This window comes from Stegostoma tigrinum, chromosome 3, assembly GCF_030684315.1.
Source record: "Stegostoma tigrinum isolate sSteTig4 chromosome 3, sSteTig4.hap1, whole genome shotgun sequence".
NCBI classification, from domain to species: Eukaryota; Metazoa; Chordata; class Chondrichthyes; order Orectolobiformes; family Stegostomatidae; genus Stegostoma; species Stegostoma tigrinum.
Window position 1 is genome coordinate 121,438,567 of NC_081356.1, and position 26,751 is coordinate 121,465,317.

The 26,751-nt window shown below is 43.4% G+C and overlaps 1 protein-coding gene and 1 long non-coding RNA gene across 3 annotated transcripts in view; one reads left to right on the plus strand and one right to left on the minus strand.

Annotated features, from left to right (window-relative positions):
* wdr17 (WD repeat domain 17) overlaps positions 1–26,751 on the minus strand; it is a 142,313-nt gene that overhangs the window by 80,953 nt on the left and 34,609 nt on the right. For both annotated transcript variants that reach the window (XM_059644862.1, XM_059644861.1), the window contains exons 2-9: positions 23,872–24,000; positions 21,874–22,057; positions 20,001–20,231; positions 17,230–17,481; positions 14,778–14,900; positions 13,854–14,041; positions 13,508–13,676; positions 10,727–10,818 (exon numbers count right to left, since the gene is read on the minus strand). In XM_059644862.1, the coding sequence (XP_059500845.1) occupies positions 10,727–10,818; positions 13,508–13,676; positions 13,854–14,041; positions 14,778–14,900; positions 17,230–17,481; positions 20,001–20,231; positions 21,874–22,057; positions 23,872–23,994 (1,362 nt within the window). In that variant the 5' untranslated portion in view covers positions 23,995–24,000. The remainder of the gene's footprint in view (positions 1–10,726; positions 10,819–13,507; positions 13,677–13,853; positions 14,042–14,777; positions 14,901–17,229; positions 17,482–20,000; positions 20,232–21,873; positions 22,058–23,871; positions 24,001–26,751) is intronic.
* On the plus strand, positions 1,679–23,535 carry LOC132209497 (uncharacterized). Its single transcript, XR_009445611.1, has 3 exons — positions 1,679–1,771; positions 9,347–9,476; positions 23,388–23,535. It is a non-coding gene; the product is annotated as an uncharacterized LOC132209497 (long non-coding RNA).

Genomic DNA, 26,751 nt, shown 5'->3' on the forward strand with positions numbered 1-26,751 from the left:
TAAAAAAGGCTGGCAAAGTGAAGCAATTAGCCATATAGGCACTTGTAGTGGCACCTTCCATTTGGAGGGAATGAATGTCAGGTGGCATGGAGGCTCAACAGTTAGCACTGCTGCCTCACAGTGCCAGGGGCCCACATTCATTCCCTACGTTTGGAAGCTCTCTGTGTGGAGTTTGCACATTCTCTCTGTGTCTGTGTGGTTTCTCTCTGGTTGCCCTGGTTTCCTCGGCACAGTCCAAAGATGTGCTGTTTAGGTGGATTGACTGTGCAAAATTGTACTGTAGTATGCAAGGTTGCGCAGATTAGGTGGATTAGCCATGGGAAATGCAGGTTTACTAGGATAGGGTGGTGGTGCGAGTGTGGTTGGGATACTCTTCGGAGTGGTGAATGAGTGTAGGGAGATTGGGATTCACCTGAAGAGGAGACCGTTACGGCCAGAAATTCGGAAGCTCAAAGTGATGGACGCCATCAGAAGAATCATGGATGTAGACTTGGAAGACACTGGATGTGGGAAAAGAAACAGAGTTGAGATCGGATGAAATCACCTTAGGTGGGCAGGAACAGACTGAAACAATAAGTCTACAAGGACAGTGCTATTTTTGGATCTTGGCAGGAGGTAGGAATGGGGTGGCGGGGGCCAAGAATTTGGATTATACATGAAGAAGATCTACAGAAAACATTTCTCGATGTTCCGCAGCAAGCACATGGTCAAAGAGAAGCAAGTAAAATTGTTAGAAATTTGATAATTGACCTGAGCTGGATCGAGGCTAGTTTATCTGACAACAGCTCCTCCCTTATCAGCTTGTTTGATATCAACACTTGAGCTGGACCTGGGAGAATGGACTGCAGCAAGTTCAGAAAAAGAATCAGGCGACAGCAAGTGAAATTCAGAAGGTTGATGTTATGCCTTCCTTTCGTAAGTGAATATATTTGGGGAACTGTGAGGCTAGAGGGAGGGGTCCAGGTTGAGGGAGAATATCTCAGAGATGTTTAAGTCCTTACATTTCATTCATATTGCTACTGTATTTCTTGGAAGAAGCAAGGAAATGTTGAGGTTGACAAATTGCTTGCACCCGTTGTCATAGATTTGTATCATCGAAATCCCTTGATGTGTTGGTTTATAATCCTTTCTAGAGTGTCACCAGTACATTATTATGTAACCTGCAAGGAAAACATTCCATGTCAGGTTATCTCTTCGTCCAAGGCTTAGGCAGGCTATCTTGGGAGTTGAATTTGATGCCCTCAACAGCCAAAAATCTTCAACTTATAAATATTGTCTCTACATTAACTTATAATTTGGTTGGTGTCACTGAATTAGATTTATTATTCATTTTCGGATAAACAAACAACGAGGACAAATTCGGTGCTCACGATAAAGTATCCCGCAGGCTATTTAAGGGTGCTCTACACTTTACTCTCCAAACAACTGATCCACATAATGGCTCAGATTTATTTTCCCATTTTCTTGGCATGTGCTCAAAAAACACATGCAGAGTGAGTCATATCCACTTTAATCTTTCATTGTCCTATTTCAATGACTTTCTGGAGTGTTCAAACAACTTTGGCAGACACTGTGAACTTCATGTGAAATTACTGATGCAAGGCTGTGCCAAACAATAAAGTACCCTTTGACACTGTGAGTGGATGACGTCCACAAACTGATGCTATCAGAAACGAGGCAAAGGGCCTCAAACAAGGAGACCATTTTCCTGACAAGCAGACAGGCCTGTCCTTCCTATATGACGGACCTGATGTAGGTCACCACAATGAGAGTAAGTCACTTCTGCATGCCTTTCTCCATTGTCTACAGCTGTAACTTGTTCAAAGCCACCCATCGCTTATGCTGCTCTCACCCATTTCTCCCAGCCGTTCCTGACCTTCAGTCCCATAAATCTACAGCACTCAGACTTATCTTCAAATCACTCAGCGGCCTTACTGCAGCCGAGCCCTGCAACCACTTCCACCTATTATCTAGCACAAAGTACAGCTTTAAGTTTAATTCTTATTCTATATTTTGTGTGATACACGGTTTTAACTTCATTTCTATAGTTGTGCTCCTGAGTCTGGTGCCAAGGATTCTGGGAGTTTTCTCAAAATTGATCTTTTTATTTAAACCTTCAGTTACCCATTTGCACCTCTGATTTGGCAGTGCTGGACAGTGCTCTGATATCTTTTATACATTTACATTTTAGACAGAGGCCAGTTTTTATTGTAAGTTGGGCTGAGTTAGGTAGAAAGGGGAAACAGGTTCTGCTGAAGGAATATAAGCAGCTTGGGGCTCAATGAAAAAGCAGGACGAGAAAGGTCATAATCTCTGGATTGCTACATGAGTCACAGGTAAATTGGCAGAGGGCCAACAAGATTAAATAGGCAAACATGTGGTTTGAGGATTGTTGTGGGAGAAATGGGTTCAAATTCCTGGGACATTGTCAGTAAAAAAAAGAAATTAAATCAATAACAAGAAGAGGATACAGAGAGAAGGTGTAGAATTTGTGTGGGTAATGTTATGGAACTGCAAGGGAAGAAAGATCCTGTTGGGAATTGTGAACAGGCCTCCTAACAATAGTTAGCATGTAGTGAAGAAAAAAACTCAGGCTATAGAAAAGTCATGACAGAAAGCAACTTTAAAATAATGATAGGGGACTTCAGTATGCAGGCAGACTGGGAAAATCAGGTTGATAGCCAATCTCAAGAAAAGAAACTTGAGAAGTGTTTTTTTTGAAGCAAAATGTGGTAGACTCCACTACGCAACAGAAAATTCTGGATTTGGTGATGTGTAATGAGGCAGACTTGATTAGGGAGCCAAAGGTGAAGCACCCTGCGGGGGGCAGTGGCCATAATACGATAGAATTCGGCCTGCAGTTTGAGAAGGAGAACCTGGAATCAGATGGAATGGTATCACGATGGAATTAAGGTAATTACAAAGACATGAAGGAGGACCTGGCCAGAGTTGACTGGAAGGGGAGCCTGGCAGGGAAGGCAGTAGAGGAGCAATGGCAGGAGTTGCTGGGGGTAATTTGGGAGGCACAGCAGAAATTCAATGCAAGGAAGAAACAACATATTAAGGGGAGGATAAGGCAACCATGGCTGACAAGGGAAGTCAGAGACAGTACAATAGAAAAACATGCAATGTAGTGAACATTAGTGGGAAGCCAGAAGATTAGAAAGTCTTTGATTACCAGCAGAAGATAACTTAAAAAAAACAATAGGGTGACGAGATGAAATAGGAGAGTAAGCCGGTGAGTAATATTAAAAAAAAATCAAGAGTTGATACAGATATCTAAAAGGTAAGAGAAAGGCAAGAATGGACATTGGACTGCTGGAAAGTGAGGAACTGAATAGGTACTCTGCATCAGTTTCACAATGGAAGACTCTAGCAGCATAGCAGAATTTTAAGAGTCAGAGGCAGAAGTGAGTGCACAAATCATCACGAAGGAGAAGCTTCTGGAAAGCTGAGAGGTCTTATAGTGGAAAAAATCTCATGGACCAGATGGAACACACCCCAGAATTCTGAAGGGGATAGCTGAGCAGGTTATAGAGACATTGGTGGAGATCTTACATGAATGACTGGAGTCAAGGATACTCCCAGAGGACTGGAAAGTGGTGAATGTATCAACCCTGTTTAAGAAGGGAAGGAGGCAAAAGAGGGAAAACTGCAAGCCAGGAAGACTGATCTTGGTCGTTGGTAAGATTTGAAGTCCATTCTTAAAAATAGGTTTGCTGAGTAATGCATGGCAAAATATGGCTGAGTCAGCAAGGCTTCATTATGGGGAGGCCATGCCTGGAAAAATCTGTTAGAATTCCTTGAGGAGGTAATGAGCAAGTTAGGCAAAGACAAACCAATGGACACGATCTATTTTAATTCCCAGAAGGCCTTTGACAAGATGTCATTCAAGAGGCTGTGAAGTTAGTTAAGAGCCCATGGTGTTCAGGGCAAGGCACTGGCTAAGACTGAGGATTGGCTGACTGGCAAAGGCATACAGTAAGAATTGAAGGGTCTTTTTCAGGATGACAGCCAGTGACTAGAGAATTCTGCAGGAGTTTTCGGACCACAGCTGTTCATGTTCTCCATGAAGAATGTGGATGAAAGAACTGAGGGCATTGTTGATAAAGTTTGCAGATGACAGACACAAAGGTAGTTGGCAGATGGAGAGTGTTGAGGAACCAGGGAGCCTTCTGAAAGACTTGGACAGGCTAGGAAAGTGGGCAAAGAAGTGGCAAATGGAATACAAGGTGAGAAGGCTATTTCTAAATATGAAAAGGCTTTGGAAATCTGAAGCAGACAGCAGTTTAGGAATCCTAATTTAGGACACTCTTAAGTTTAACATAGGAGGTAGAGTTGGCAGTTAGGAAAGCAAATGCAATGTTAGCATTCATTTCAAAAGGGCTAAAATACATGAGCATGGAGGTACTGCTGAAGCTGTCTATGGGTCAGGTCAGAACGCAGTCAAAATATTTTGAGCAGTTTTGAGCCCTGTACCTAGGGAAGATCAGATTATGTTGGGGGTGGGGGGGAGGGTTCTTGAGGAAGTTTACAACACTGATCCTGGAAATGATGAGCTTGTCATATGAGAAACAGTTGATGACTCTGAGTCTGAATTCAACAGAGTTTAGAAGAATCACAGCTGACTTGATTGAAACTTACAGGATATTGAGAGGTGATAGTGATAATGGGAACTGCAGATGCTGGAGAATCCGAGATAATAAAATGTGAGGATGGATGAACACAGCAGGCCCAGCAGCATCTCAGGAGCACAAAAGCTGATGTTTCGGGCCTAGACCCTTCATCAGAGAGGGGGATGGGGTGAGGGTTCTGGAATAAATAGGGAGAGAGGGGGAGACGGGCCAAAGATGGAGAGGAAAGAAGGTAGGTGGAGAGGAGAGTATAGGTGGGGGGGGTAGGGAGAGGATAGGTCAGTCCAGGGAAGACAGACAGGTCAACGAGGTGGGATGAGGTTAGTAGGTAGGAGATGGAGGTGCGGCTTGGGGTGGGAAGAAGGGATGGATGAGAGGAAGAACAGGTTAGGGAGACAGAGACAGGTTGGACTGGTTTTGGGATGCAGTGGGTGGAGGGGAAGAGCTGGGCTGGTTGTGTGGTGCGGTGCGGGAAGGGGAGATTTTGAAGCTGGTGAAGTCCACATTGATACCATTGGGCTGCAGGGTTCCCAAGCGGAATATCAGTTGCTGATCCTGCAACCTTCGGGTGGCATCATTGTGGCACTGCAGGAGGCCCATGATGGACATGTCATCTAAAGAATGGGAGGGGGAGCGGAAATGGTTTGCCACTGGGAGGTGCAGTTGTTTATTGCGAACCGAGCGGAGGTGTTCTGCAAAGCAGTCCCCAAGCCTCCGCTTAGTTTCCCCAATGTAAAGGAAGACACACCGGGTACAATGGATACAGTATACCACATTGGCAGATGTGCAGGTGAACCTCTGCTTAATATGGAAAGTCATCTTGGGGCCTGGGATAGGGGTGAGGGAGGAGGTGTGGGGGCAGGTGTAGCACTTCCTGCGGTTGCAGGGGAAGGTGCCGGGAATGGTGGGGTTGGAGGGCAGTGTCGAGCGAACAAGGGAGTCACGGAGAGAGTGGTCTCTCCAGAAGGCAGACAAGGGTGGGGATGGAAAAATGTCTTGGGTGGTGGGGTCGGATTGTAGATGGCGGAAGTGTCGGAGGATGATGCGTTGTATCCGGAGGTTGTTGGGGTGGTGTGTGAGAACGAGGGAGATCCTCTTGGGGCGGTTGTGGCGGGGGCGGGGTGTGAGGGATGTGTTGCAGGAAATGCGGGAGACGCGATCACGGGCGTTCTCGATCACTGTGGGGGGAAAGTTGCGGTCCTTGAAGAACTTGGACATCTGGGATGTGCGGGAGTGGAATGCCTCATCGTGGGAGCAGATGCGGCGGAGGCGGAGGAATTGGGAATAGGGGATGGAATTTTTGCAGGAGGGTGGGAGGAGGTGTATTCTAGGTAGCTGTGGGAGTCGGTGGGCTTGAAATGGACATCAGTTACAAGCTGGTTGCCTGAGATGGAGACTGAGAGGTCCAGGAAGGTGAGGGATGTGCTGGAGATGGCCCAGGTGAACTGAAGGTTGGGGTGGAAGGTGTTGGTGAAGTGGATGAACTGTTCAAGCTCCTCTGGGGAGCAAGAAGCGGCGCCGATACAGTCATCAATGTACCGGAGGAAGAGGTGGGGATTGGGGCCTGTGTAGGTGCGGAAGAGGGACTGTTCCACGTAACCTACAAAGAGGCAGGCATAGCTGGGGCCCATACGGGTGTATTGAGGTTGGACTAGAGTGGGTGTGCAGGAGATTTTTCCACTAGTCGGATAGATTGGGATCCAAGGGCTCAGCCTCAGAATGAAGGGAACGGCCTGAGGTGAGAGGGAATTTCTTCAGCCAGAGGGTGGTTAATCTGTTGAATTCCTTATCACAGAAGGCTGTGGAGGTCAAGTCATTGAGTGTATTTAAGGCAGAGGTAGATAAATTCTTCATCAGTAAGGGAATGAAAGGTTATGGGGAGAAAGCAGGGGAATGGCACTGAGAATCATTTCGGCCATGATTGAATGGCAGAGCAGACTTGATTAGCTGAATGGCCTAATTCTGCTGCTATACCAAGGTTCTCTGTTCTTGTTGTTGCTTAGTCTTATGGAAAAAGTTTGAAGGCTTCTTAATTTGTTTACTTGCATTTTAATTAGATTTTCTAACCCTTGAAATGAAGAGATGGGGTTAACAGTTTAGTGCATTCAAGAAAATAGAAAAAAATTGTGCTGTTGCATGTTAAGAGATGCAGAGAAATCCAGACAGCTGTTAGTCGGTGTGTGGAGGCATAAGCGTTAGATTATTCATCGGCAAATTTTAAGGAAAGATATCTGTTTAAGGGAAGAAAGTGTACAGTGAATGCAAAGCAAGTCCCTGGTTATAACCGTGCCAGCCTTAGCAAAGAGCTTTTGCTTGGAGTCGATGACAAGTTTTTGAAGAGTTTTTTTAATGGTTTTTTATGGGTATTACTGGAATAAAAGAAACAGTGTGAGTTAGAAACCTTTTCTAATGCTTGTAATTAAGACTTTACAACATTTAGTGTGATACAGTTCACATTTTTCTTGTTTGATAAACATTTTTTCATTAAAAGTACATTGACAGATGTTTACAAATGCGTTTAGTAACTGGCCTCCTCCTCCTTATAAAGAAACAAAATTAGAACCTATCAATCTAACGAGGTTTCAGTCTAGGATCTGACTTAATCAGATAACACTAGCTGGATTCTTAACAGTTTACATATCATTCTCAATACCTGTTGATTTTCCATCTTTGGTCCCCTGAGCATCTCCTTTTCACTTTGTTCTGAGATTAGTGCAGTGATTGAGATCTCTGGACCCTACTTTCTTGAACTCTCTCACTCACGACATATCTATTTTCTACTTCTTTCCTTTCCTTAAAAAAAACTTCTATAAAGCCATTTTTTCATCTCAACTTTCTATCATTCAATGAAACTCTTCACTCTGACTCGGCAATTTAGAACAATGGCAATATCTTTTGTAGATCAAATTTTATACAGAGGCTAATTTTTATCCTCGGTTGTACAGTTTTTGTCAACTCTCTGTTGCACAGAACAGTCAAGGAATGGTAAGTGGATGATACTCAATGAGTACTTCTTTCTTTTTACATTGGGCTGTTAGATGAAGGATTATATTATCGTTTGGGGTTAAAGTTGAGGAATAATTGATTTTAGTTCCCAGTTCCATGAAGATCTGATTTGTATTTTTAAAAGATTAAACAGCATTTTGAACAATGTGTTAAAAAACAGCACTTCCAAGTCATCGCGTAATTCCAGTTAAATGGCCGATGAGCAGCTCCTCTGCCCCTGGGAGATAATTGCTATGATATTTGCCAATTTGAATTTTGCAACTCTGAGTGACAGAGCACAGAACCAAGTTTCATTCGGAGAGCTCCAGAACAGCAAAGGATCGGTCAGTAGCAGTCTCCAAATCAGCGAGGGCAATGGGTAGGGTGTAGAAAGACTGAATTGTTTAGATGAAAACGTGAGAAGCAGAAGCTGTGGAGGGGTCAGAAAGGAAAATATCCCATAAGGCTGTGGAAGACGTGAGTCTAATATAATCGCTGCTCGCTATAATCTCCTCTGCACTGGGGACCCACTCGCAGAACACCTATGTTCAGTCTGTAAAAATGACTGAACTTTCTGTGAGCTGCCACTTCAACACACCACCATGTTCCCTGACCAGCATCTCCACCTTAAGCTTGCAGCATTGCTCCAGTGAAGCTCAGCACAAGCTGGAAGAACAACACCTCATTTTCTACTTGAGAACTCAGCAGCTTTCACAACTCAATATCAAGAATCATAATTTTAGAGCCTGACCACATCCTTCATATCCTTACCCCAACCCCTACATCACAGGCCCTGTCATCACATAAAAGCCAACCCATTTTCACCTACTCTTGGTCACCATTATCAGCCTTTTTTTTTCTTCCCTGGCTGACTATCAACAATCCTTTTGTATGCCTATCCTCCTTTCTCTTGATGGGCATTCTCCCCCTATTCGCTGACTCGACCCTCTCACCCGACACTCCACCCACTTTCATCAGCATAAATCCCGCCTTTTCTTACCTACAATCAGTTCTGAAGAAGGGTCACTGGACTTGAAACGTTATCACTGTTTTCTCTCCACAGATGCTGCCACACCAGCTGATTTTTTTCCCAGAAATTTCGGTGTTGGCATTAAACGCATAACTGGCCTCTGGTTTTGATTAGAAGAGATGAAAGGAGCTGAGGAAATGTGCAAAGGCATGAGGGAAATCAGAGACCTTGAGAAGCATTACTTAATGTGGGACTTCCCCACGGGGTGCAGATCTGCTGGAAGTTCTCTGGGTACTTTCTGTCAGGAGGCCCAACACATCATTTCAATCAGGTCCTTCTATCTGATAACTGCCAATAACGCAGCTACCTCTCCCCAAAGCAGTCAGAGGCCAGCAACACCATGAGCAGCATTGGCCATATCTGGTACTACAGCTGTAACTACCACGATGATCCCTATTGGATTCATAGCAGGGCATGAGTGTGGGCTGGGTGGAGGTTCACAGGGAGGGAAGGAAGGGTTTACTGGGGAGGAAGTGGGAGATGATAACGGAGTGGTTCCCTAATGCAAAGACTCTTGATCGGAGACTGAATGCTTGCTAATGAGAGACACTCCCACAGCTGGCTAAGCCAACCTTGTTATATGAATGGCCTCCTCAGAAGTCCAGTCCCTGCCCACCATTAGTTGAATATCTGTGGCTTGGGGGTGAGATGTTCCTCCATGAAAGACAAGCCAGCACTAAATTTGTTTGAACTTCAGCTTGACAGGGAGCATCCGTGTGGCCAAAAAAGAGGGTTCAAGTTCAACATTACAGATTTTGAGCATGAAAACTCAGCCAACCCTTGAACATCATTCACCAGAAATGCTGCATTTTTGATACTGATTTCAGGTAATTTGTATCCGCTACTACTTCAGATAGATACAAAAGATTCTCTAGTATTCTCCTAATCAGCATTTGTCCTACAATCAATTGCACTGTAGCAATTACTGCCATATGAAGATGCATCCAGTCAAAACGTTTTATAATTGTACTTGGACTCATCAGGGCACTTTCAAGAAATAAAAAGGTAAAGTAACATTTATATTGCATGGTGGAAGAATTGGTCAAGCCAGTTCTGTAATTTCTATATGTGGAAGTGCCTGATTTGGGCTGGGGTGGACAAAGGCAGAAGTCACACGACACCAGCTTGAGTGTCCAACAGGTTTATTGAGAATCACAAACCTTAGGAGCATTGCACCCTATGGCCTAAAAGCTTGTGGTTCCAAATAAACCTGTTGGACCATGACCTGGTGTCGTGCGACCTTCGGTTATGTAATTTTTAGGAAGCCTTGTTAAAAACCGTTCTCCAGTGTCCACATTGAACTATCAATGATCTCCTTTAGAAAAAAACATTCCAGGTATGTCCACAAATTTCTGTTTTCTACAATCCTTCATGCTTAAGAACTCTAACTGATAATAAAAAGAAGTATTACAGAAAGGACATGTACACATATTCCACCTCAATATAACAAATGACAGCCAATCTGTGGTTCAATTCTCAGGTCGCTTTTCTGATTAACTAGGATCAACTTGCCTGGTTTAAAATTTGAACAAAGCTTGGCAGTTAGCTGTCAATCATCATCAGCTGCTTCACATTCTATGGCAACTGCTTTATCAAACACTGTCCACTTGCCAACCAATCAGCAGTGTCCTCTTACATGGTATAAATTCTGCTGGCCCTTTACTTTGGTATTTGTGAATTGTCTTGATACGTGCAAGATAAAAAACTTCGATGAAATGTATTTTTGCACAAACATTCAAGTTCCGTACTACCAAGTGACTATTATATATACATTAGCTGGTTCCTTGGCATCTTGCAGTGTACAAATTTTCTACTGTAGTTCCCTGAATGACAATCATAATGAAACATCTAAAGCACTTATGAGGAAGCAAATAGTTTGTCATTCATCTCTTCCAATTTGGATGTAAGATCATTGACCTGAAACATTAGTTCAGTCCTTCTTTCTTTAGTTGTTGTTTGATATGCTGGGTGCGTACCGCTTTTTCAGTTTTTAACCTCATATAAGTCCTGACTCTCCAGTTACAACAAAGTTAGCTTCTTGTATGCTTTATGGAAATGTTGTTGAAATGTAACTTACCTCATTAAACCTAGTAACTGTTTTGCCTTTTTTTACATCCCATATAAAGGCTCCATTGCGTGAGGTTGCACCTGCGATACAGTTTAGGTCACCTTCAAGTAATAAGGACATTAATATGCATTATGAAGTGTTGAACACCTACACATTTCGGCACTTAAATGAGGAAACTGCTCTTGTTCTAGTAACTGCAGACATAAAGAAACCACATTTTCTGCAAAGTGCAAATATGGTAACGTAGTATTAAGACTGAATCTGACATGGCTGTGAGGATGTACTGAAGGGGCACAGGTCAGGTTTATTTTGGGGGATGCAAAACAAAAACGCGTAAATTAAAATTGCACTGCATGCTTAGCAGATTGTACACTGGAACAAGTTGAGCATTATTTTTGATCGATTAAAATTCAGCCATTGCCAGCACAGCACTAGACAGTCAGTAGGACAAGTTAGAACGGTGCTACATTGGCAGCCCGTCAATTCCCATGCTCGTGCTTTGAAAGATCTACCCAAGGAGTCCTCCTCACTTGAACTATTCCTCAAACTTGTTTTTCCCATGTGCATGTTATAGATTCATACAGAACGGAAACAGACCCTTTACTCCAACCAGTCCATGCCACATATAATCACAAAGTAAACTAGTCCCACCTGCCTGCTCCTGGCCCACATCTCTCTTAACCTTTCCTACTCATGTACTTGTATAAGTGTCTTTTAAACATTGTAATTGTGCCAAAATCTATCACTTCCTCATTCCACACATCAACTGTATAAAAAAAAATGCCCCACGTCTTTTTAAAATCATTCTCCTCTCATCTTAAATGTATACCCCCAAGTCTTGAAAGCACCAATCCTAGGGGAAAGACAACTACCATTAACTGTATCAAAACCCCTCATTATTTTATACACTTCAATCAGGTCACTGCTAAACCTCCTACACTTAAAATGTCCCAGCCTATCCAACCTTTCCCTCAACTCAAACCTTCCATAATTGGCAACATCCTGATAATCTCTTCTGAACCTTTTCCAGCTTAATAACATCCTTCCTATAACAGGGTGACCAGAACTATACACAGTACTCCAGAAAAGGCCTCACCAATGTCCTGTACCACCTCAACATAATTTCCCAACTCCTGTACTCAAAGAACTGAGCGATGAAGACAAGCATGTCAAACATATTTTTAACCACGCTGTGTATATGTGATGCAAACGTCAAAGAATTAAGCAGGTGCATTCCTCGGTCCATCTATTGACTCTGCTTACATTTATTGGGCAATACATTTCAGATCACAACGAGTCAATGCTTTTTATTTTCTTCCCTCCTGTCACTTTTGGTTCTTCTGCCAATCACTTTAAATCTGTATTCTCCAGGTATACATTCTCTGCCCCTGGAGGGGGCTTCCCTTTATTTGCTGCAGTGATCTTGAACACTTCTATTGGAGTCCTAAGGAGTGCCACCTGAGTATCTCTACTATCTCCATGACACCAGAAGGGCCACCTTTGATTTATTTGAAGGGGGCTGAGTGTCATTTTCCCTTGATCTCTGCTTATTTTTGCAACAACTCCTGATCTCCTCCTTTACAGCTGCTGAGGGCCCAGATATCACTGACTCACAATTTCCTGAACTTGGCTTGTCTTTCCTGAGGAGGTGCAGGAGAGAGCGAGGGCATGGTTTGTTGTACAGTGATAATGTTATTGGGCTCGTAATCCAGAAGCCTTGGACATCAGCTCAAATTCTACAATGGCATCTGGTGGCAGGTTCACTAATGTCCCTCACTGGAGGAAATCTGCCTTCCTGGTTTCATCTGGCCAACATGTGAAACCAGACCCACATCAATAGAGTCACTGAGGCACAAAGCCCTGAAAAGGCCCCTTCAGTCCATCAAGTCTGTGCCAGTCAAAACTATAATCCCATTTTCCAGCACTTGTTCCTGTATACCTTGGCATCGCAAGTCCATGTCTAAATACTTCTTCAACGTTATGAGGATTTCTAGCTCTACCAGCCTTTCAGGCAGTGAGTTCCAGGCTCCGACACAAACACAAAACTGATCCTCATATCTTTTCTAAACCTCCTGCTCCCTACCTTAAATCTATGCCTCTGGTCACCGATCCCCTACCAAACAGAAAAGCTTCTTCCTTTCTACACTATCCATACACCCCATTATTTTACACATCTCAGTCATATCCCCACTCAGTCTCCTCTGTGCCAAGGAAAGCAACCCTGGTCTGTCCAATCTGTCTTCGTAACTAAATCAGGCAATATCCCGGTAAATCTCCTCCCTGATGTGGTTGACTCTTAGATGACTTCTTAACTGCATCTGAAATGGTTTGGTGAGCCTTTCAGTTAGAAGCACCACTTTCCTGACAGCAATGAAAGAGGGTTAACAAATTCTGGCCTTACCAGTGAAACTCATGAAATAAGAGATAATGGGAACTGCAGATGCTGCAGAATCCGAGATAACAAGGTATGGAGCTGGATGAACACAGCAGGCCAAGCAGTATCTCAGGAGCACAAAAGCTGCCGTTTTAGGCCTAGACCCTTCCGAAACGTCAGCTTTTGTGCTCCTGAGATGCTGCTTGGCCTGCTGTGTTCATCCAGCTTCACACTTTGTTATCATGACATAAGAGTTATGCCCTCATCGCTTAAACAATTCACCTGAGTTTTTCAGGGAGCACTCCAAGTGAGGACAAAATGATGAAGCTTCAAAGGTGTTGCCCACCGACACATTGGGATGGTGTGCATTCATTATTTAGCAGTACTGACTGAGAACCTGCTCAGTGATAGCTTACCTGGAGCCCAGGACAAGGAGTAGATTACTCCCTCATTTCCCGGGGATGTGAAGACTGCTGTCAATGTGTTTATATCCCACACCTTTATTGTCCCATCAAATGATGCCGTGGCTAGGAGGTTGGGATCATCTGGTTTAAATTTACAGTCAAAGATTGTTTCTACGTGGCCCTAGAATACAGAAGGAAAACAAGACACACTTTTGGATCTGCTGTTCGCCTTTTTCTAATGATGTCGCATCCATAACTATTTGCTCTTCAATTCAGACAGCATAAAGGATACAGTGATAGTAAAGGCAGAGCTTGAAATACAACTAGAGAGGCAAAACAGGGAAAGAATGGAACCTACCAAATCTCGCAGGAAGTTCCACTTCTTCTCTCCCATGTCATACAGCCCAACTCCACCATCCATGAAACAACACACAGCATGTCCAGGCGGAAGAGAAAATGCTTGATTTTGAGAGAGGGTTGGAGGGGGGATGGCTTCACTGGTCGACGATGTATGGTGGTTCTTAGATGGGGAATGTGTTGAATAGCCTGAAAAAGTCAGCACTGAAGTTCACTTCTAACATTTTCGCACATTTCCACCTACCTCTATTTACCCTACAACCCCTGATCAACTTGCCAGCTTAATCAATCATCTCATCCCCATCAACAGATACTGATGGGCGTTCATTAACGGTTTCAGAGAGTTTTGTTCTCAGAAGTATCCATTGCAGTATTCTGCAATATATATGCAGAGAAAAATTCTGGTTCACTGAGGATGTAACTTGTCTAAAAAAGAGGAACCAAAATATTGACAAATTATTGGCTTTACTTTGAAACAACCCTGACAACTAGGTGATGGTCATTTCTTCTGCTGCCTTGCAAGAATTGAAGATCCTGTCAATAATAGCATTAATTATTGGCTCTGAGGCCTATTGAATTGCAGGCCATTTGGGCATCCGCGTGTCTAATCTTGATCTTTTGGAATGTGTTCACTGGGGCCTTACTCCCATAGGCTCAAGTTGATTTTCTTTGCTCTTGTCTGACATCTGAAATAAGGCCCTCAAGCAAAATGTCGAAATTTTCTTGATTGAATTTCTCAGAATCTGAATTATGAGGGTTTTAATCACTTGCCGGCCATTCTCTCTCTCTCTTTCTCTGATACAAGTATCGAAAAAAATACAGAAGTTTGACCCAGTAATATTTTGGACATGAATAAGCTGTACAGTGCTTATCGACTAACTAATCAAGCCCGACTGTGAGATTTTATTTCAAATGGGCTACCCACATTTTTCCTTTGGTGACGAATTCAGTACATGTAAAGCATGAAATCCTGTCTTCTTCAACTTGAAGTTATCAATCGGTGTTGTTCTTGAAACATTCCAAACACGCAAAACACCAACTTGAGAATCTGAAAATTAGGTGAAGGGTATTGGAATATAAGAAAAATAGCAAGCAGGCAGCAGGGTCAGCCCACCAGTAAACCACGATGTTTAGACAATGAGCCAGTTACCAATGTAGTATTCGCTTCTACCAGCTTTAGTTTCAAAGAAACCTCTCGACTAGAAAGGAGCAAGACAAATGCAAGGGACTGCTGATATAATCCTACTGATATCCTTCATACAAAATAGCTGAGAGTCTGAACAAAGGACAAATTTGGCCTGCTGTGTTCATCCAGCTCTTTACCTTGTTATCTCAGGTTCTCCAGCATCAGCAGTTCGTACTATCTCTGAATCGACAAAAAGCTTGTATTTATTTAGCACCTTTCACAACCTCAGGGCATCTCAAAAGGTTTTACAGTGATGCATTTTCTGAACTGATGGATTGCAAAGTCAGCATTTGTTGCCTATCCCTAAATGTCCTTCAGCGAGTGCTTGCTAGGTCATCTCAGAGCATTATTAAGTATCAATTTCATGACTGTGGGTCTGCAAACACATGTAGGCCAGGCCAGATAAAGACGGCAGAGTTGCTTCTCTTAAAGGGCGTTATCAACCAGATGGGTCCTTCAAACAATCAATAATTCCCATCACTGAGATCAACTCACTTTCAAGTCCAGGTTTAGTCATGGAATATATATTTCACCAGCTGCTGTGGAGGAATTTGAAATGCTGATCCCAGAGCATTAGCTTGAGCCTTTGGGTTACTACTGCAGTGGCATTACATATCTGAAAGACAGCGTCTCTCACAAACCAGTACTGCTTCAGTAATACACTGGAGATTCAGCTGAGATCCCATGATCAAGGTTTTGTATTGTGACTGGGACTCGCAATCTTTGAACTCTCAGATGATCAAGTCATGGTTGACATCTGGTAACTGACACGCGGTCCTCATGGTTTTCGCTTTTCTAATGCTTAACTAATGCTTATTTACTTGAAAGGGATGTAAATATCTGCATAATTAAACAGGGAGAACCAGGAATATAAGCCGATAGCACTTGATCAAACAGCATATTTCATGTATGATGCTAAGACTACAAGAGCTACTTTGCTCTTTCTTCTGGTACACTCTTACAAAACTACTTTGCCAAGATGGGTTCAAGACCTCATTTTCTCCCTCCTGCCAAAACCGCCTACTTTTTCCAGCACAACATCACCTGACTCCACCTTTGCACAGCTTGTCTGCTGTTGAATCCCTCACTGGTGATTTTATTACTTGGATGCTTGACGATCCAATGACCTCTTGGTCTGCTTTCTCTGTTCCACCCTGCATAAACTTAAGCTCAACCAAGCCTCTGTAGCCTATATCTAAATACACACCAAGTCCTATTCCCCCCTAGCCCTGTGTCCACTGACCTATGTTGTTCCCTAGCCTGGTGACATCTCAATTGTAAACTTCTCATCTTTGGTTTGAAATTCCTCCATGGCCTATACTCCACAAATGCAAGTTGTTGTTGTTGTTTGCCATAGCCTTGCCTCTCCTTACTTCTGTGATCATTTGGAGGTCTACAAAAATTAATGGTCTTCGTGCTGCTAAAATTTCTGGATCTTGTACATCCCTATATTGGTCAATTCACGACTACTGACCAGGGCTTTTGCTGTCTAGATTCTCATGTCGCAAATCTGCTTCCTTAACATCCTCACCTCTTTCCTTCTTTAAAACGCTCCTCAAAAACTACCTTTTCGGCCAGCCATCTATATTACCTTGGTGTCAAATTTCTTTGATAACGCTCCTGTTAAATGCCTTGGAGCACGTTAAGTTAGATGCACTTTACAAACGCAAGTTGTTGTTGTTATTTGCCTAGCTGCATTTTGAAATCTCAAGCCCCACATGTCTAATCGAACCACTCCCTTGCTGATTTCCTCATTTAAAACATTTATTTCTGTTCTCGGTTTGTTCTGAAGTGCAGTGGTGAGCTCTTATTTGCACAAAACGCAATTCAAGTGTAACTTTAGAAAAAAAGACTTGAGAGAAAATCTTGCCTGGAATTTCTATCTCTCCGCCTGGGTAATGGAAAAATGGTGCAAAATAAAAATTGGGAGCCTACAGTTCCCTTTGCTATCCCCATGACTCTGCCTCATCCAGTCAGAGTCCCCTTAGCAGCGAGACTCTTATAATGTAAATTGTTGCATCTCTTTGAAATTTGGCATTCTTGCAATCGTCCTGATGTGTGTGAGATAAAATGCTTCAGCTAGATGTTTCTCTTTTCAAAAATAAGTAAATCATGACACGCCCTTGCTATAAATGAGAAAACAAGTGCCGTTTGGGGTTTCTGTTTTAGCTGCTGATGATGTTAGCCTTACCTCCAGTTATGAACATCCCTGGAGCACTGGCGACCCAGGCCAGGCACTGTACCGATGCTGCAGCGCTGGGAAAACTGAAGGTTGTGATACAGGAAAGTGATTCGGAATCAACTAATCGAATTCCATTGTGTAGGTTGGCCACCAGAAGGTAGTCAGTGGAGAGTGGATCCCATTCCAGGGCTGTGATTGGATCTTCTTCATCTGTTCCTTCCAATGATTCTGGTCTCAGAACATGCTTCTGACCCTTGGCACCTGCGTACATATCACAGAGAAAGTCTAAGTAATTACTCCTAACATTGACCAACGGCCATTTCAACTAGATTAATTAGCTTGAGGTTGACATTTTCTTTATATAATTTCAATGTCACAAAAAGACTGTCAGCACCTAAGGGAGGAGGTGAGGGTCCTTGAGAGTTTATTGCCTAGCATGGTCCCTGGAACAATGGATTTTAGCAACAAGGAGAGGTTGGAGAAATTGGATTGTTGTCCACAAAGCAAAGGTGTTTGATTTAATAGAGATGCACAAGATTATGACAGGGTTAGACAAAAGTAAAAAATACTATTTATTCTTTTCTGGGACATACGTGTCACCGGCAAAGCCAACATTTACTGCCCATCCCTAATTGCCTCTGAACTGAGTGGCTTATTGGGTCATTTAAGAGGCAACCACACTGCTGCAGATCTGGAGTGATATGTGGGCCAGACCAGCTGAGGGCAGCAGACTTTCTTCTCTGAAGAACATTAGTGAAATCAGACGAGAATTTTACAACAGTCAATGGTAGCTTCAGGATCACCACTATATTAGGAAGGCGAGGCCGAACTCCACTGATAATTAAAAAAGAAACACCAGCCCCCAATCTGTTATGGTGGGAGTTGAGGTTCCCTTCTAATAATTAAACCCCAAACACCCAGAGAAGCTCACCTCACCTTACCTAATCTGTTAAATTGTTAGAGAAGGGGAGGTTAAATGAAAGAAAATCCCTGCAATTCACTTTATAAGTTACAAGCAACAAATTATTTATTTAACCCTAACAGTGAACAGAATTATGAACAAACTGAATAATTCCCCCTTAACTACTAATATTCTAAATTCTACTTGCATGCTGTTCCAATAAACACAAGTCCCAATTATATAAACTCAAGTAATATGAATATAAATTAAAACTTAGTCTCTCAAAGTCCATATGCCTTTCTTCTATTGTTCTCAAGTCATAAACACCTTTCTTGCGCTGATCTGGCGGCCAGGGGTGTTTTTTCTGTTAAGTCTTCTATAAGGACACCTAGCTATAAGTGCTGTGGTACATTTTATGGATAGACGGTGCTTTCTTAAAGAACTTAGTAATTTCTTGTGAGAGCTAAATACTTATTTCTCAGATGGCAGTTCGTTCTCACACCAATTTTCAAAAACTGTCTCCTTACAGACCTTGGATGACATACCAATTTTCTTACAATGGCATTGGGTCTGAGGTTGTCAAAACCGACAGATATAAAATGAATTGGCTTCCAATCGCTAAGTGCATGGTTTAAATTATTTGTCAGATTCCAGCCCATTGCCAAAACATCAAAACAAGCCTAAGGTATCCAATTGCACAGCTGATTCATCCATGCTTCAATTTCAGAACTGTCTGTTGCCCTTCAGCTGCTTTGACACATTTTTTGTATAAATCTCTCAGCTGAGAAAAGCACATTAACTCTTAAAGTGGTCACACTCTCTCACCCTTATCATTTTTCTATGAACAAATTCTCGTTTCCTGCCTTCCAATTTGGAATTACTCAACACAACTTTGTAACAATTACTAAGACTAAATTTTCATTCCAGGCTTTTATTAACTGAATTGCAATTCCATGAGTTACTGTAGTGAGAGTTGACTCTATATCCCCTGAGTCTTTCACTGGGTCTCCAGACACCTAAATCAGTGGCATTATCCTTATGCCACTGTCGGACCTATTACTGGCTGATAAAACAGAATTAGCGGACACAGATTGAAGACTTTGGGCAAAAAGTATTGCATGGTTGCTGGTAAGGAGGGAGGAAAAGTGCTTTAACACGGTGACTGTTAATAACCCTGGCACTGATCTGAAAAGGAAATTGCGTACATTATGTGAGGAATAAACTTGCTCTGCTCGAGGATGAAGCAGGGGCTGTGTAGCTGATTGAATTACTCTTTGGAAAGGCAGCATGACCGCTACAGGCTGAAAGGTATGTGCCAAAACGTCTCAATGGTAAAAATCCTCTGATGCATGTTATTCCGCACGTCTCTCAAGCACACATGGAAAGGTAAACATACTCACCCACCTCTTTGTTAATGTCTACTTCTACATAGCAATATCAGGGTGATATCTTTTCCCCCTTTTATCCACACTGAGATTGGACAGGTTATTGATGAACAACAATACGATCAAAGTGAGAAATGCCGGTGTCTCTCGATTCTGACAGGAACTGTCACCCTGTCCACCCAACACAATGCTGCCTGGCTGCTGGTCCCTATCTCTACCCAGTGCTACACGTGTATCTTGAGATGCTTTCGTTGGCACAGGGACGCCGGTCTCCATGGTGATGGCAGCAATGGACCCCTGGGAACAAATCAATGTACACTTCTTAAGTAACTAAGATAGTTCTCACGGCAACGTCTATGGATTTGGTTCAGATGGACTTCCATAAAAGGAAAGACCAGTTCTCACATTTTAATACTACCAATTAGCAACCTAGTTATCTTATTAACCCAGATGTAACGATACCTCTTCAACTTTGAAGAATCATAGAGACTTACCAGGCTGGAAGATGGACAGGCTGCCATCTGTGTGTCCAAAGACCACCTTGCCTTTCTTCCTCGGATGCCATCTGAATAGGCAGATGTCTGAGAGGAAACTGTGTGCTTCCTTGTGTACTGCTACCCCGCAGTCTGCTCCTGAGATTGTCCAGATGTAGAGTGGGCCCCGATGAGAGACAAATGCCACTGCCTCACCAGAATTCCAGCACCAACTGAGTGAAGCAGGAATCCCTGAAAGGGTGAGGAGGGGTACAGAAAATCATCAGGTGGTTGGATGGCTGTAGGGTCTGACTGTTGATGAGTTGGCTTTAACTTTCTAAAACTGCCCAGATTTTACAGAAGGCCCCATAAGCTTAGAAAATACAAAATTAGCCAAAAAGGGAGACAAAAACTACAAGCGTACTGGCATAACATATGTCAGAGAGAAAATGTTACTAAACATTGTTGAAGAAGCTCAGGGCACTTGATAAATTCAAAATAATCAGGCAGAGTCAAAGTGGTTTTGTGAAAGAGAAGTCAGATTTAACTGATCTACCAGAGTACTTTGATGAACTGACATGTGCTTTAGATAAAGGGGAACCAGTAGAAGTACTGTACTTGGATTTCTAGAAGGCATTGCCACATCAATATTTATTGTGGAAATGATAGCATCTGGTTTGGATAGTAGATTACCTGGCCAACAAGAAACAGAGTGCAGGCATAAATTGGCCTTTTTCAGTTTGGCTGGATGTAAGAAGTCATGTGCCACAGGGATCCATAATGGGAGCTTAGCTATTTTCAATTTATATAAATGGGGATGAAAGGTACTGTTGTGAAATTTATAGATCATACAGAGTATGATACATGGGATCATGTGCCACAATGGGAAATGGTGTAATTTGCATTTAAAAAGATACGGAATAAAAGTTTAGGCTAATGACGACTCTGTAACTGTTGACAGTTGTAAAAACCCATCAGTCAGGTAGATGGGTGAATGCGCGGTAAGGTCGGCAGGTACTGCATAAGTCTTTTGTGGCTATGCGCCTCTCAGACAACTACAATGTTTTGCATACTGTTGGGGGGAATAGCTTCTCAGGAGAAAATAGCAATGGTAGCCAGGTCTATGGTACCACGAGTGGCTCTCCTGTAAAGTAGGGTCTAGCAAAGTCCAAGCGAGCAATTCTGATAGGGGGCTCTCTAGTCAGTGGTATAGACAGAAGTTTCTGCAGCCACAAGTGAGAGTCAGAACGGTGTGGTACCTACCTGCCTTGAAGTAGTTGCAGCAAATTCTCAAAGGGAAGTGTGAGCGGCTGGAGGTCACTGCACACATTACTGGCAATGACAAAACAAAATAGAGATTACTGGAAAAGCTCAGCAGGTCTGGCAGCATCCCAGGAGAGAAATCAGGGTTAATGTTTCAGGTCAAATGCCCCTTACTCAGAACTTTGTCAGTATAACTGTTCTCCTCTCTCTTTGGGCTGTATACCCACTTAATGTTTATACCTTACCCCACTACCTTCTGCATATAAACCAACATTGTCTTAGCTACCATCAGCTCTGAGGAAGGAGCATTCAACCTGAAACATTAACTCTGAATTCTCTCAGCAGATGCTGCCGGACCCTGTGAGCTTTTCCAGCAATTAAAAATGGCAAGCAGGTTCAAGGAGCTAAATGGCTTACGCCTGTTCTTTAATCACTTGCTCATACATTTATATGCTGATGTTTGTCAACCTGTGGCAAAAGGCAGTTTACAGTGTAGGGTCAGATTAAAACGTTAACCTCGAAATCTTCACTTCATTTCTCCAAATATTATTCAGTATCCTGGCAAGGTAAGGACAAGGACTGTACCTATCAATCACCAGCAAGTATAAGCAGTGCCTAAACGGGACTGTACCTTTTGTGTTGTCCAGTCTTGCTATCACCTTTTGTTCAGCCACATTCCAGATGATAATGAGGTTGTCAGCACTTGCGCTGGCAAACATGTCAGGGTTGTGAGGACACCAGGAGATAGCTGTGATGGTCTTCTTGTGTTCAGACATAATTGCATAAAGTTTGAATTCACTGTACCTGTGATCAAGCTGAGTCAGGCAACAAGGGAAAATTAGAATGCAATTTTTAATAGTTCGCTATTGTGACCTCATTTAGAATTTCACAATCTCATTTTGTTGTTTATTTTTTGCAGAGTAAATACTTAGGTAAAGGCAAACTTTGGATCCAGCAATGAAAGGGTTGCAACTGAAGAACCGCTGTCTCAATTCCAGCAAATCAGTTGGCTCACAGACTGGTCCTAATGGATTTTATCCTAGGGTCTTAAAAGGAATGACTAATGAGATAGTTGGTGTATCATTTTTAGTTTTCTAAAATTACCTAGACACACAGGAAACTTCCATTTGATTGGACAATGGTTGATGTAATTACTTTCTTCAAACAAATGAACAGAATAAGTAAACACGGTATTACCGGGCAGTTATTTTAACATCTGTCAAAGGGAATGTGTTAGTTGCTATTATTGGAGAAGTTATAGCAAGGGCACTTACAAAAGTTTCAGGTAATCAGGCAGTGTCAACACAATCTGTGAAAGAGATAAAGGGGAACTGCTGGATGTACTGTACTTAGATTTCCAGCAAGCATCTGATAATTTGCCTTCCGAAGTTCACTTCAGAAAATAAAAGGCTCATGATGTCGGGTAATATAAATAAAACAAACAAGAAACAGTGTTAATGGGTTAACATCCCATGAATTTTTATGCTCCTCATACAGGGGTATGTGAACACTGTCTCAATTTCCTGCCTGAATAGGACTGAGTGTGAAACATCTGGAGGGGTGTGAGACATTTGCAAAAACAAATGGCATTAAGCTCTGTAATCTTTATGGCTCTACCTACACTGCTGCCTACCCCTGTTTCTGCAGAGATGGCAGGTCAGTGACCTTTGATCAAGCCAGGCAGTTGTCACCACTTGAAATCGCATCCTGTCGCTATCATACACTTCGTGACGATCAAAGCTGTATCCTGTTCTCAGATGTAGTACTTGTTTTATGTATCTGCCAATTCCAAGGGTGTAAAAGCAGGGACTGTCCACTGTTCAGGGAGAATCGCTCATGATACTCAGCATTCTGTGCCGGGTTGCGTACAGTGATCCTCCGCAGTTTGTACTTGCTTAATAATAAAGGATTGTGTTTCTGTAACCAGGTCAGTGTCTTACTCTTGTGTCAAGTCCGTCGGGGGTCTCTGAAAAGCAAACCTAAAAAGTGTAGGTATAAATGGCTCTATTTCTGGCTGGCAAGTTATAGCACGTCACAGGGACCACTTTTACAATTTATATAAATGGCTTGGATGAAGAGGTGGAACATTTGGTTGCTAAACTTGCGAATCACCACAAAATATTAACTCTGTTTCTCTCTTCACAGAAGCTCCAAAAGCTTACGAGCTTCTCTGTAATCTTTACCTGTCACTGAACTGTAATGCAACAGGCCGAAAAGTCGAAGAGGAATAACATATACCCCTCCTGTTCGAGACGCTCGTTCCCAGGGCATGATATGTAGGAGGATCCTATCATGGATCTGATTTGGAAGCTGGAAAATAAACTACCTCTGCAGTGACCAAATCCTCATTTATTAAACAAAGTTATCCTTCATATACGGTGTGGTCATAATAAGCCAATAAATGTGAAAAATGTCAGGGCCAACCTTCTTTCAAGAATTCATAACTCTATGTTACTTTACTTCGTGTCTGCCCAGTTTGAAGTTCCAGATGTGTGAATTCCAACTGGAAAATTAAGGACAAATCCTTAAAACCCTCAAAAATATTCTCTTCTTAGTAGTGTAAAGAAATCTGTACAAGCTGATTGATGGGTATGTTTCCTTGCCTGCTTACTCATAGCATTTGGCTTACCTGATAAACATATATCGCCAGTGTAGCACAATATGCAAATCTGTCTCCACTGGCAACACAAACATCTTTGTTCCAAGGTTGACAGCCAGCAACAAGAAGTCCAACTTGTTTAACCTGAGACATCTTCACCTGTGAACACATAACACCGTGCAACACATGATTCAAGTGTTAACAAAGATTAGAATATCTTACTCGGTAATTGGTGGCAAATATCTGACGTTGGCCATCGGATTGAAAAATAATTCCCACAGTGTGTGCGATGTTTATTGAACAGGATCAAAGGAAATCAGGAACGCCAACTCAGTTCACGCTTCATCAACCATGTGGAATGGCCTCCAAGGACAGGGAAATGAGAAAGATGTATAAAAAGTGCTGCTCACAATGTGGTCTCCTCTACACTGGGGAAATGAAACGTAGACTGAGTGGCTGTTTTGCAGAACACCTACATTCTAGTTCAAAAATGATCTTGCGCTTCTGGTTGCCTGTCACTTCAACTTCAACAGACCACCTTGTTCCCTGGCCAATATCCTTGTCTCAGGCTTGCTGCAGTGCTCGGCAAAATTGGGCCATCTCCAGCACTTCCCTCACCTTCCTGGACCTCTCAGTCTCCATCTCAGGCAACCAGCTTGTAACTGATGTCCATTTCAAGCCCACCGACTCCCACAGCTACCTGGAATACACCTCCTCCCACCCACCCTCCTGCAAAAATTCCATCCCCTATTCCCAATTCCTCCGCCTCCGCCGCATCTGCTCCCACGATAAGACATTCCACTCCCGCACATCCCAGATGTCCAAGTTCTTCAAGGACCGCAACTTTCCCCCCACAGTGATCGAGAACGCCCTTGACCGCGTCTCCCGTATTTCCCGCAACACATCCCTCACACCCCGCCCCCGCCACAACCGCCCCAAGAGGATCCCCCTCGTTCTCACACACCACCCTACCAACCTCCGGATACAACGCATTATCCTCCGACACTTCCGCCATTTACAATCCGACCCCACGACCCAAGACATTTTTCCATCCCCTCCCCTGTCAGCTTTCCGGAGAGACCACTCTCTCCGTGACTCCCTTGTTCGCTCGACACTGCCCTCCAACCCCACCACACCCGGCACCTTCCCCTGCAACCGCAGGAAATGCTACACTTGTCCCCACACCTCTTCCCTCACCCCCATCCCAGGCCCCAAGATGACATTCCACATTAAGCAGAGGTTCACCTGCACATCTGCCAATGTGGTATACTGCATCCACTGTACCCGGTGCGGCTTCCTCTACATTGGGGAAACCAAGCGGAGGCTTGGGGACCGCTTTGCAGAACACCTCCGCTCAGTCCGCAACAAACAACTGCACCTCCCAGTCGCAAACCATTTCCACTACCCCTCCCATTCTCTAGATGACATGTCCATCATGGGCATCCTGCAGTGCCACAATGATGCCACCCGAAGGTTGCAGGAACAGCAACTCATATTCCGCCTGGGAACCCTGCAACCATATGGTATCAATGTGGACTTCACCAGTTTCAAAATCTCCCCTTCTCCTACTGCATCCCTAAACCAGCCCAGTTCGTCCCCTCCCCCCACTGCACCACACAACCAGCCCAGCTCTTCCCCCCCACCCACTGCATCCCAAAACCAGTCCAACCTGTCTCTGCCTCCCTAACCGGTTCTTCCTCTCACCCATCCCTTCCTCCCACCCCAAGCCGCACCCCCATCTACCTACTAACCTCATCCCACCTCCTTGACTGACCTATCCCCTCCCTACCTCCCCACCTACACTCTCTCCACCTATCTTCTTTACTCTCCATCTTCGGTCCGCCTCCCCCTCTCTCCCTATTTATTCCAGTTCCCTCTCCCCATCCCCCTCTCTGATGAAGGGTCTAGGCCCGAAACGTCAGCTTTTGTGCTCCTGAGATGCTGCTTGGCCTGCTGTGTTCATCCAGCCTCACATTTTATTATCTTGGAATTCTCCAGCATCTGCAGTTCCCATTATCTCTGATAAAATTCATCAGTACCTCATTTTCCACTTGGGGACCTGTCTTGGATCATAGTGTGTATCTAAGCAGTTCTTTTCAGATTTGGTTAAATGTAAGTAAGAGAAGGTTTGTCAACAGCAATTTGCTTAAATATGAATATTCATTAAGTAAGAATAAATGATCATGAGAGTCAGATAAATGATTATAGTGGTAATTAGATTAGACTGGGTTCCCTACAGTGTGGAAACAGGCCCTTCGGCCCAACAAGTCCACACTGCCCCTTGAGTCCACCCAGACCTATCCTCCTATAATCCACACACCCCTGAACACTATGGGCAATTTAGCACAGCTAATCCACCTAACCTGCACATCTTTGGACTGTGGGAGGAAACCGGAGCACCCGGAGGAAACCCACGCAGACACGGGGAGAATGTGCAAACTCCACACAGACAGTTGCCTGAGGCTGAAATCAAACCTGGCTCCCTGGCGCTGTGAGGCTGCAGTGCTAACCACTGAAACACTGTGCCGCCCCAAATAATAATAAATGGAAGAGAAAAAGAAATAAAAACAAGCAACAAATCTCAAATCCTTCTGTCCTTCAGGGACCCCTTGATCGATGGCTAGTCTGGCGGCTTAGGTTCATTCCTGGCACTGCTCGCAATTCCGAGCTGTGGAGAAGTCTAGCAGTAGCAGTAACTTGGAACGAAGCTCTCTCTCTCTGTTACACGGTATCACAAACAACCAGTACAGAAAACAACTGAAACAACATGCAAAACTGCTGGCTTGTACAGGAAACAGGTCTTTTTTAATTGTGCTGTTTGCTGCACGTACAGGAATGCTCACAGGACTCATCCAAGTTCATACAGCTTATTGAGTCTGAGCCCTTCAGCCCATCCTGTACATCCTATCT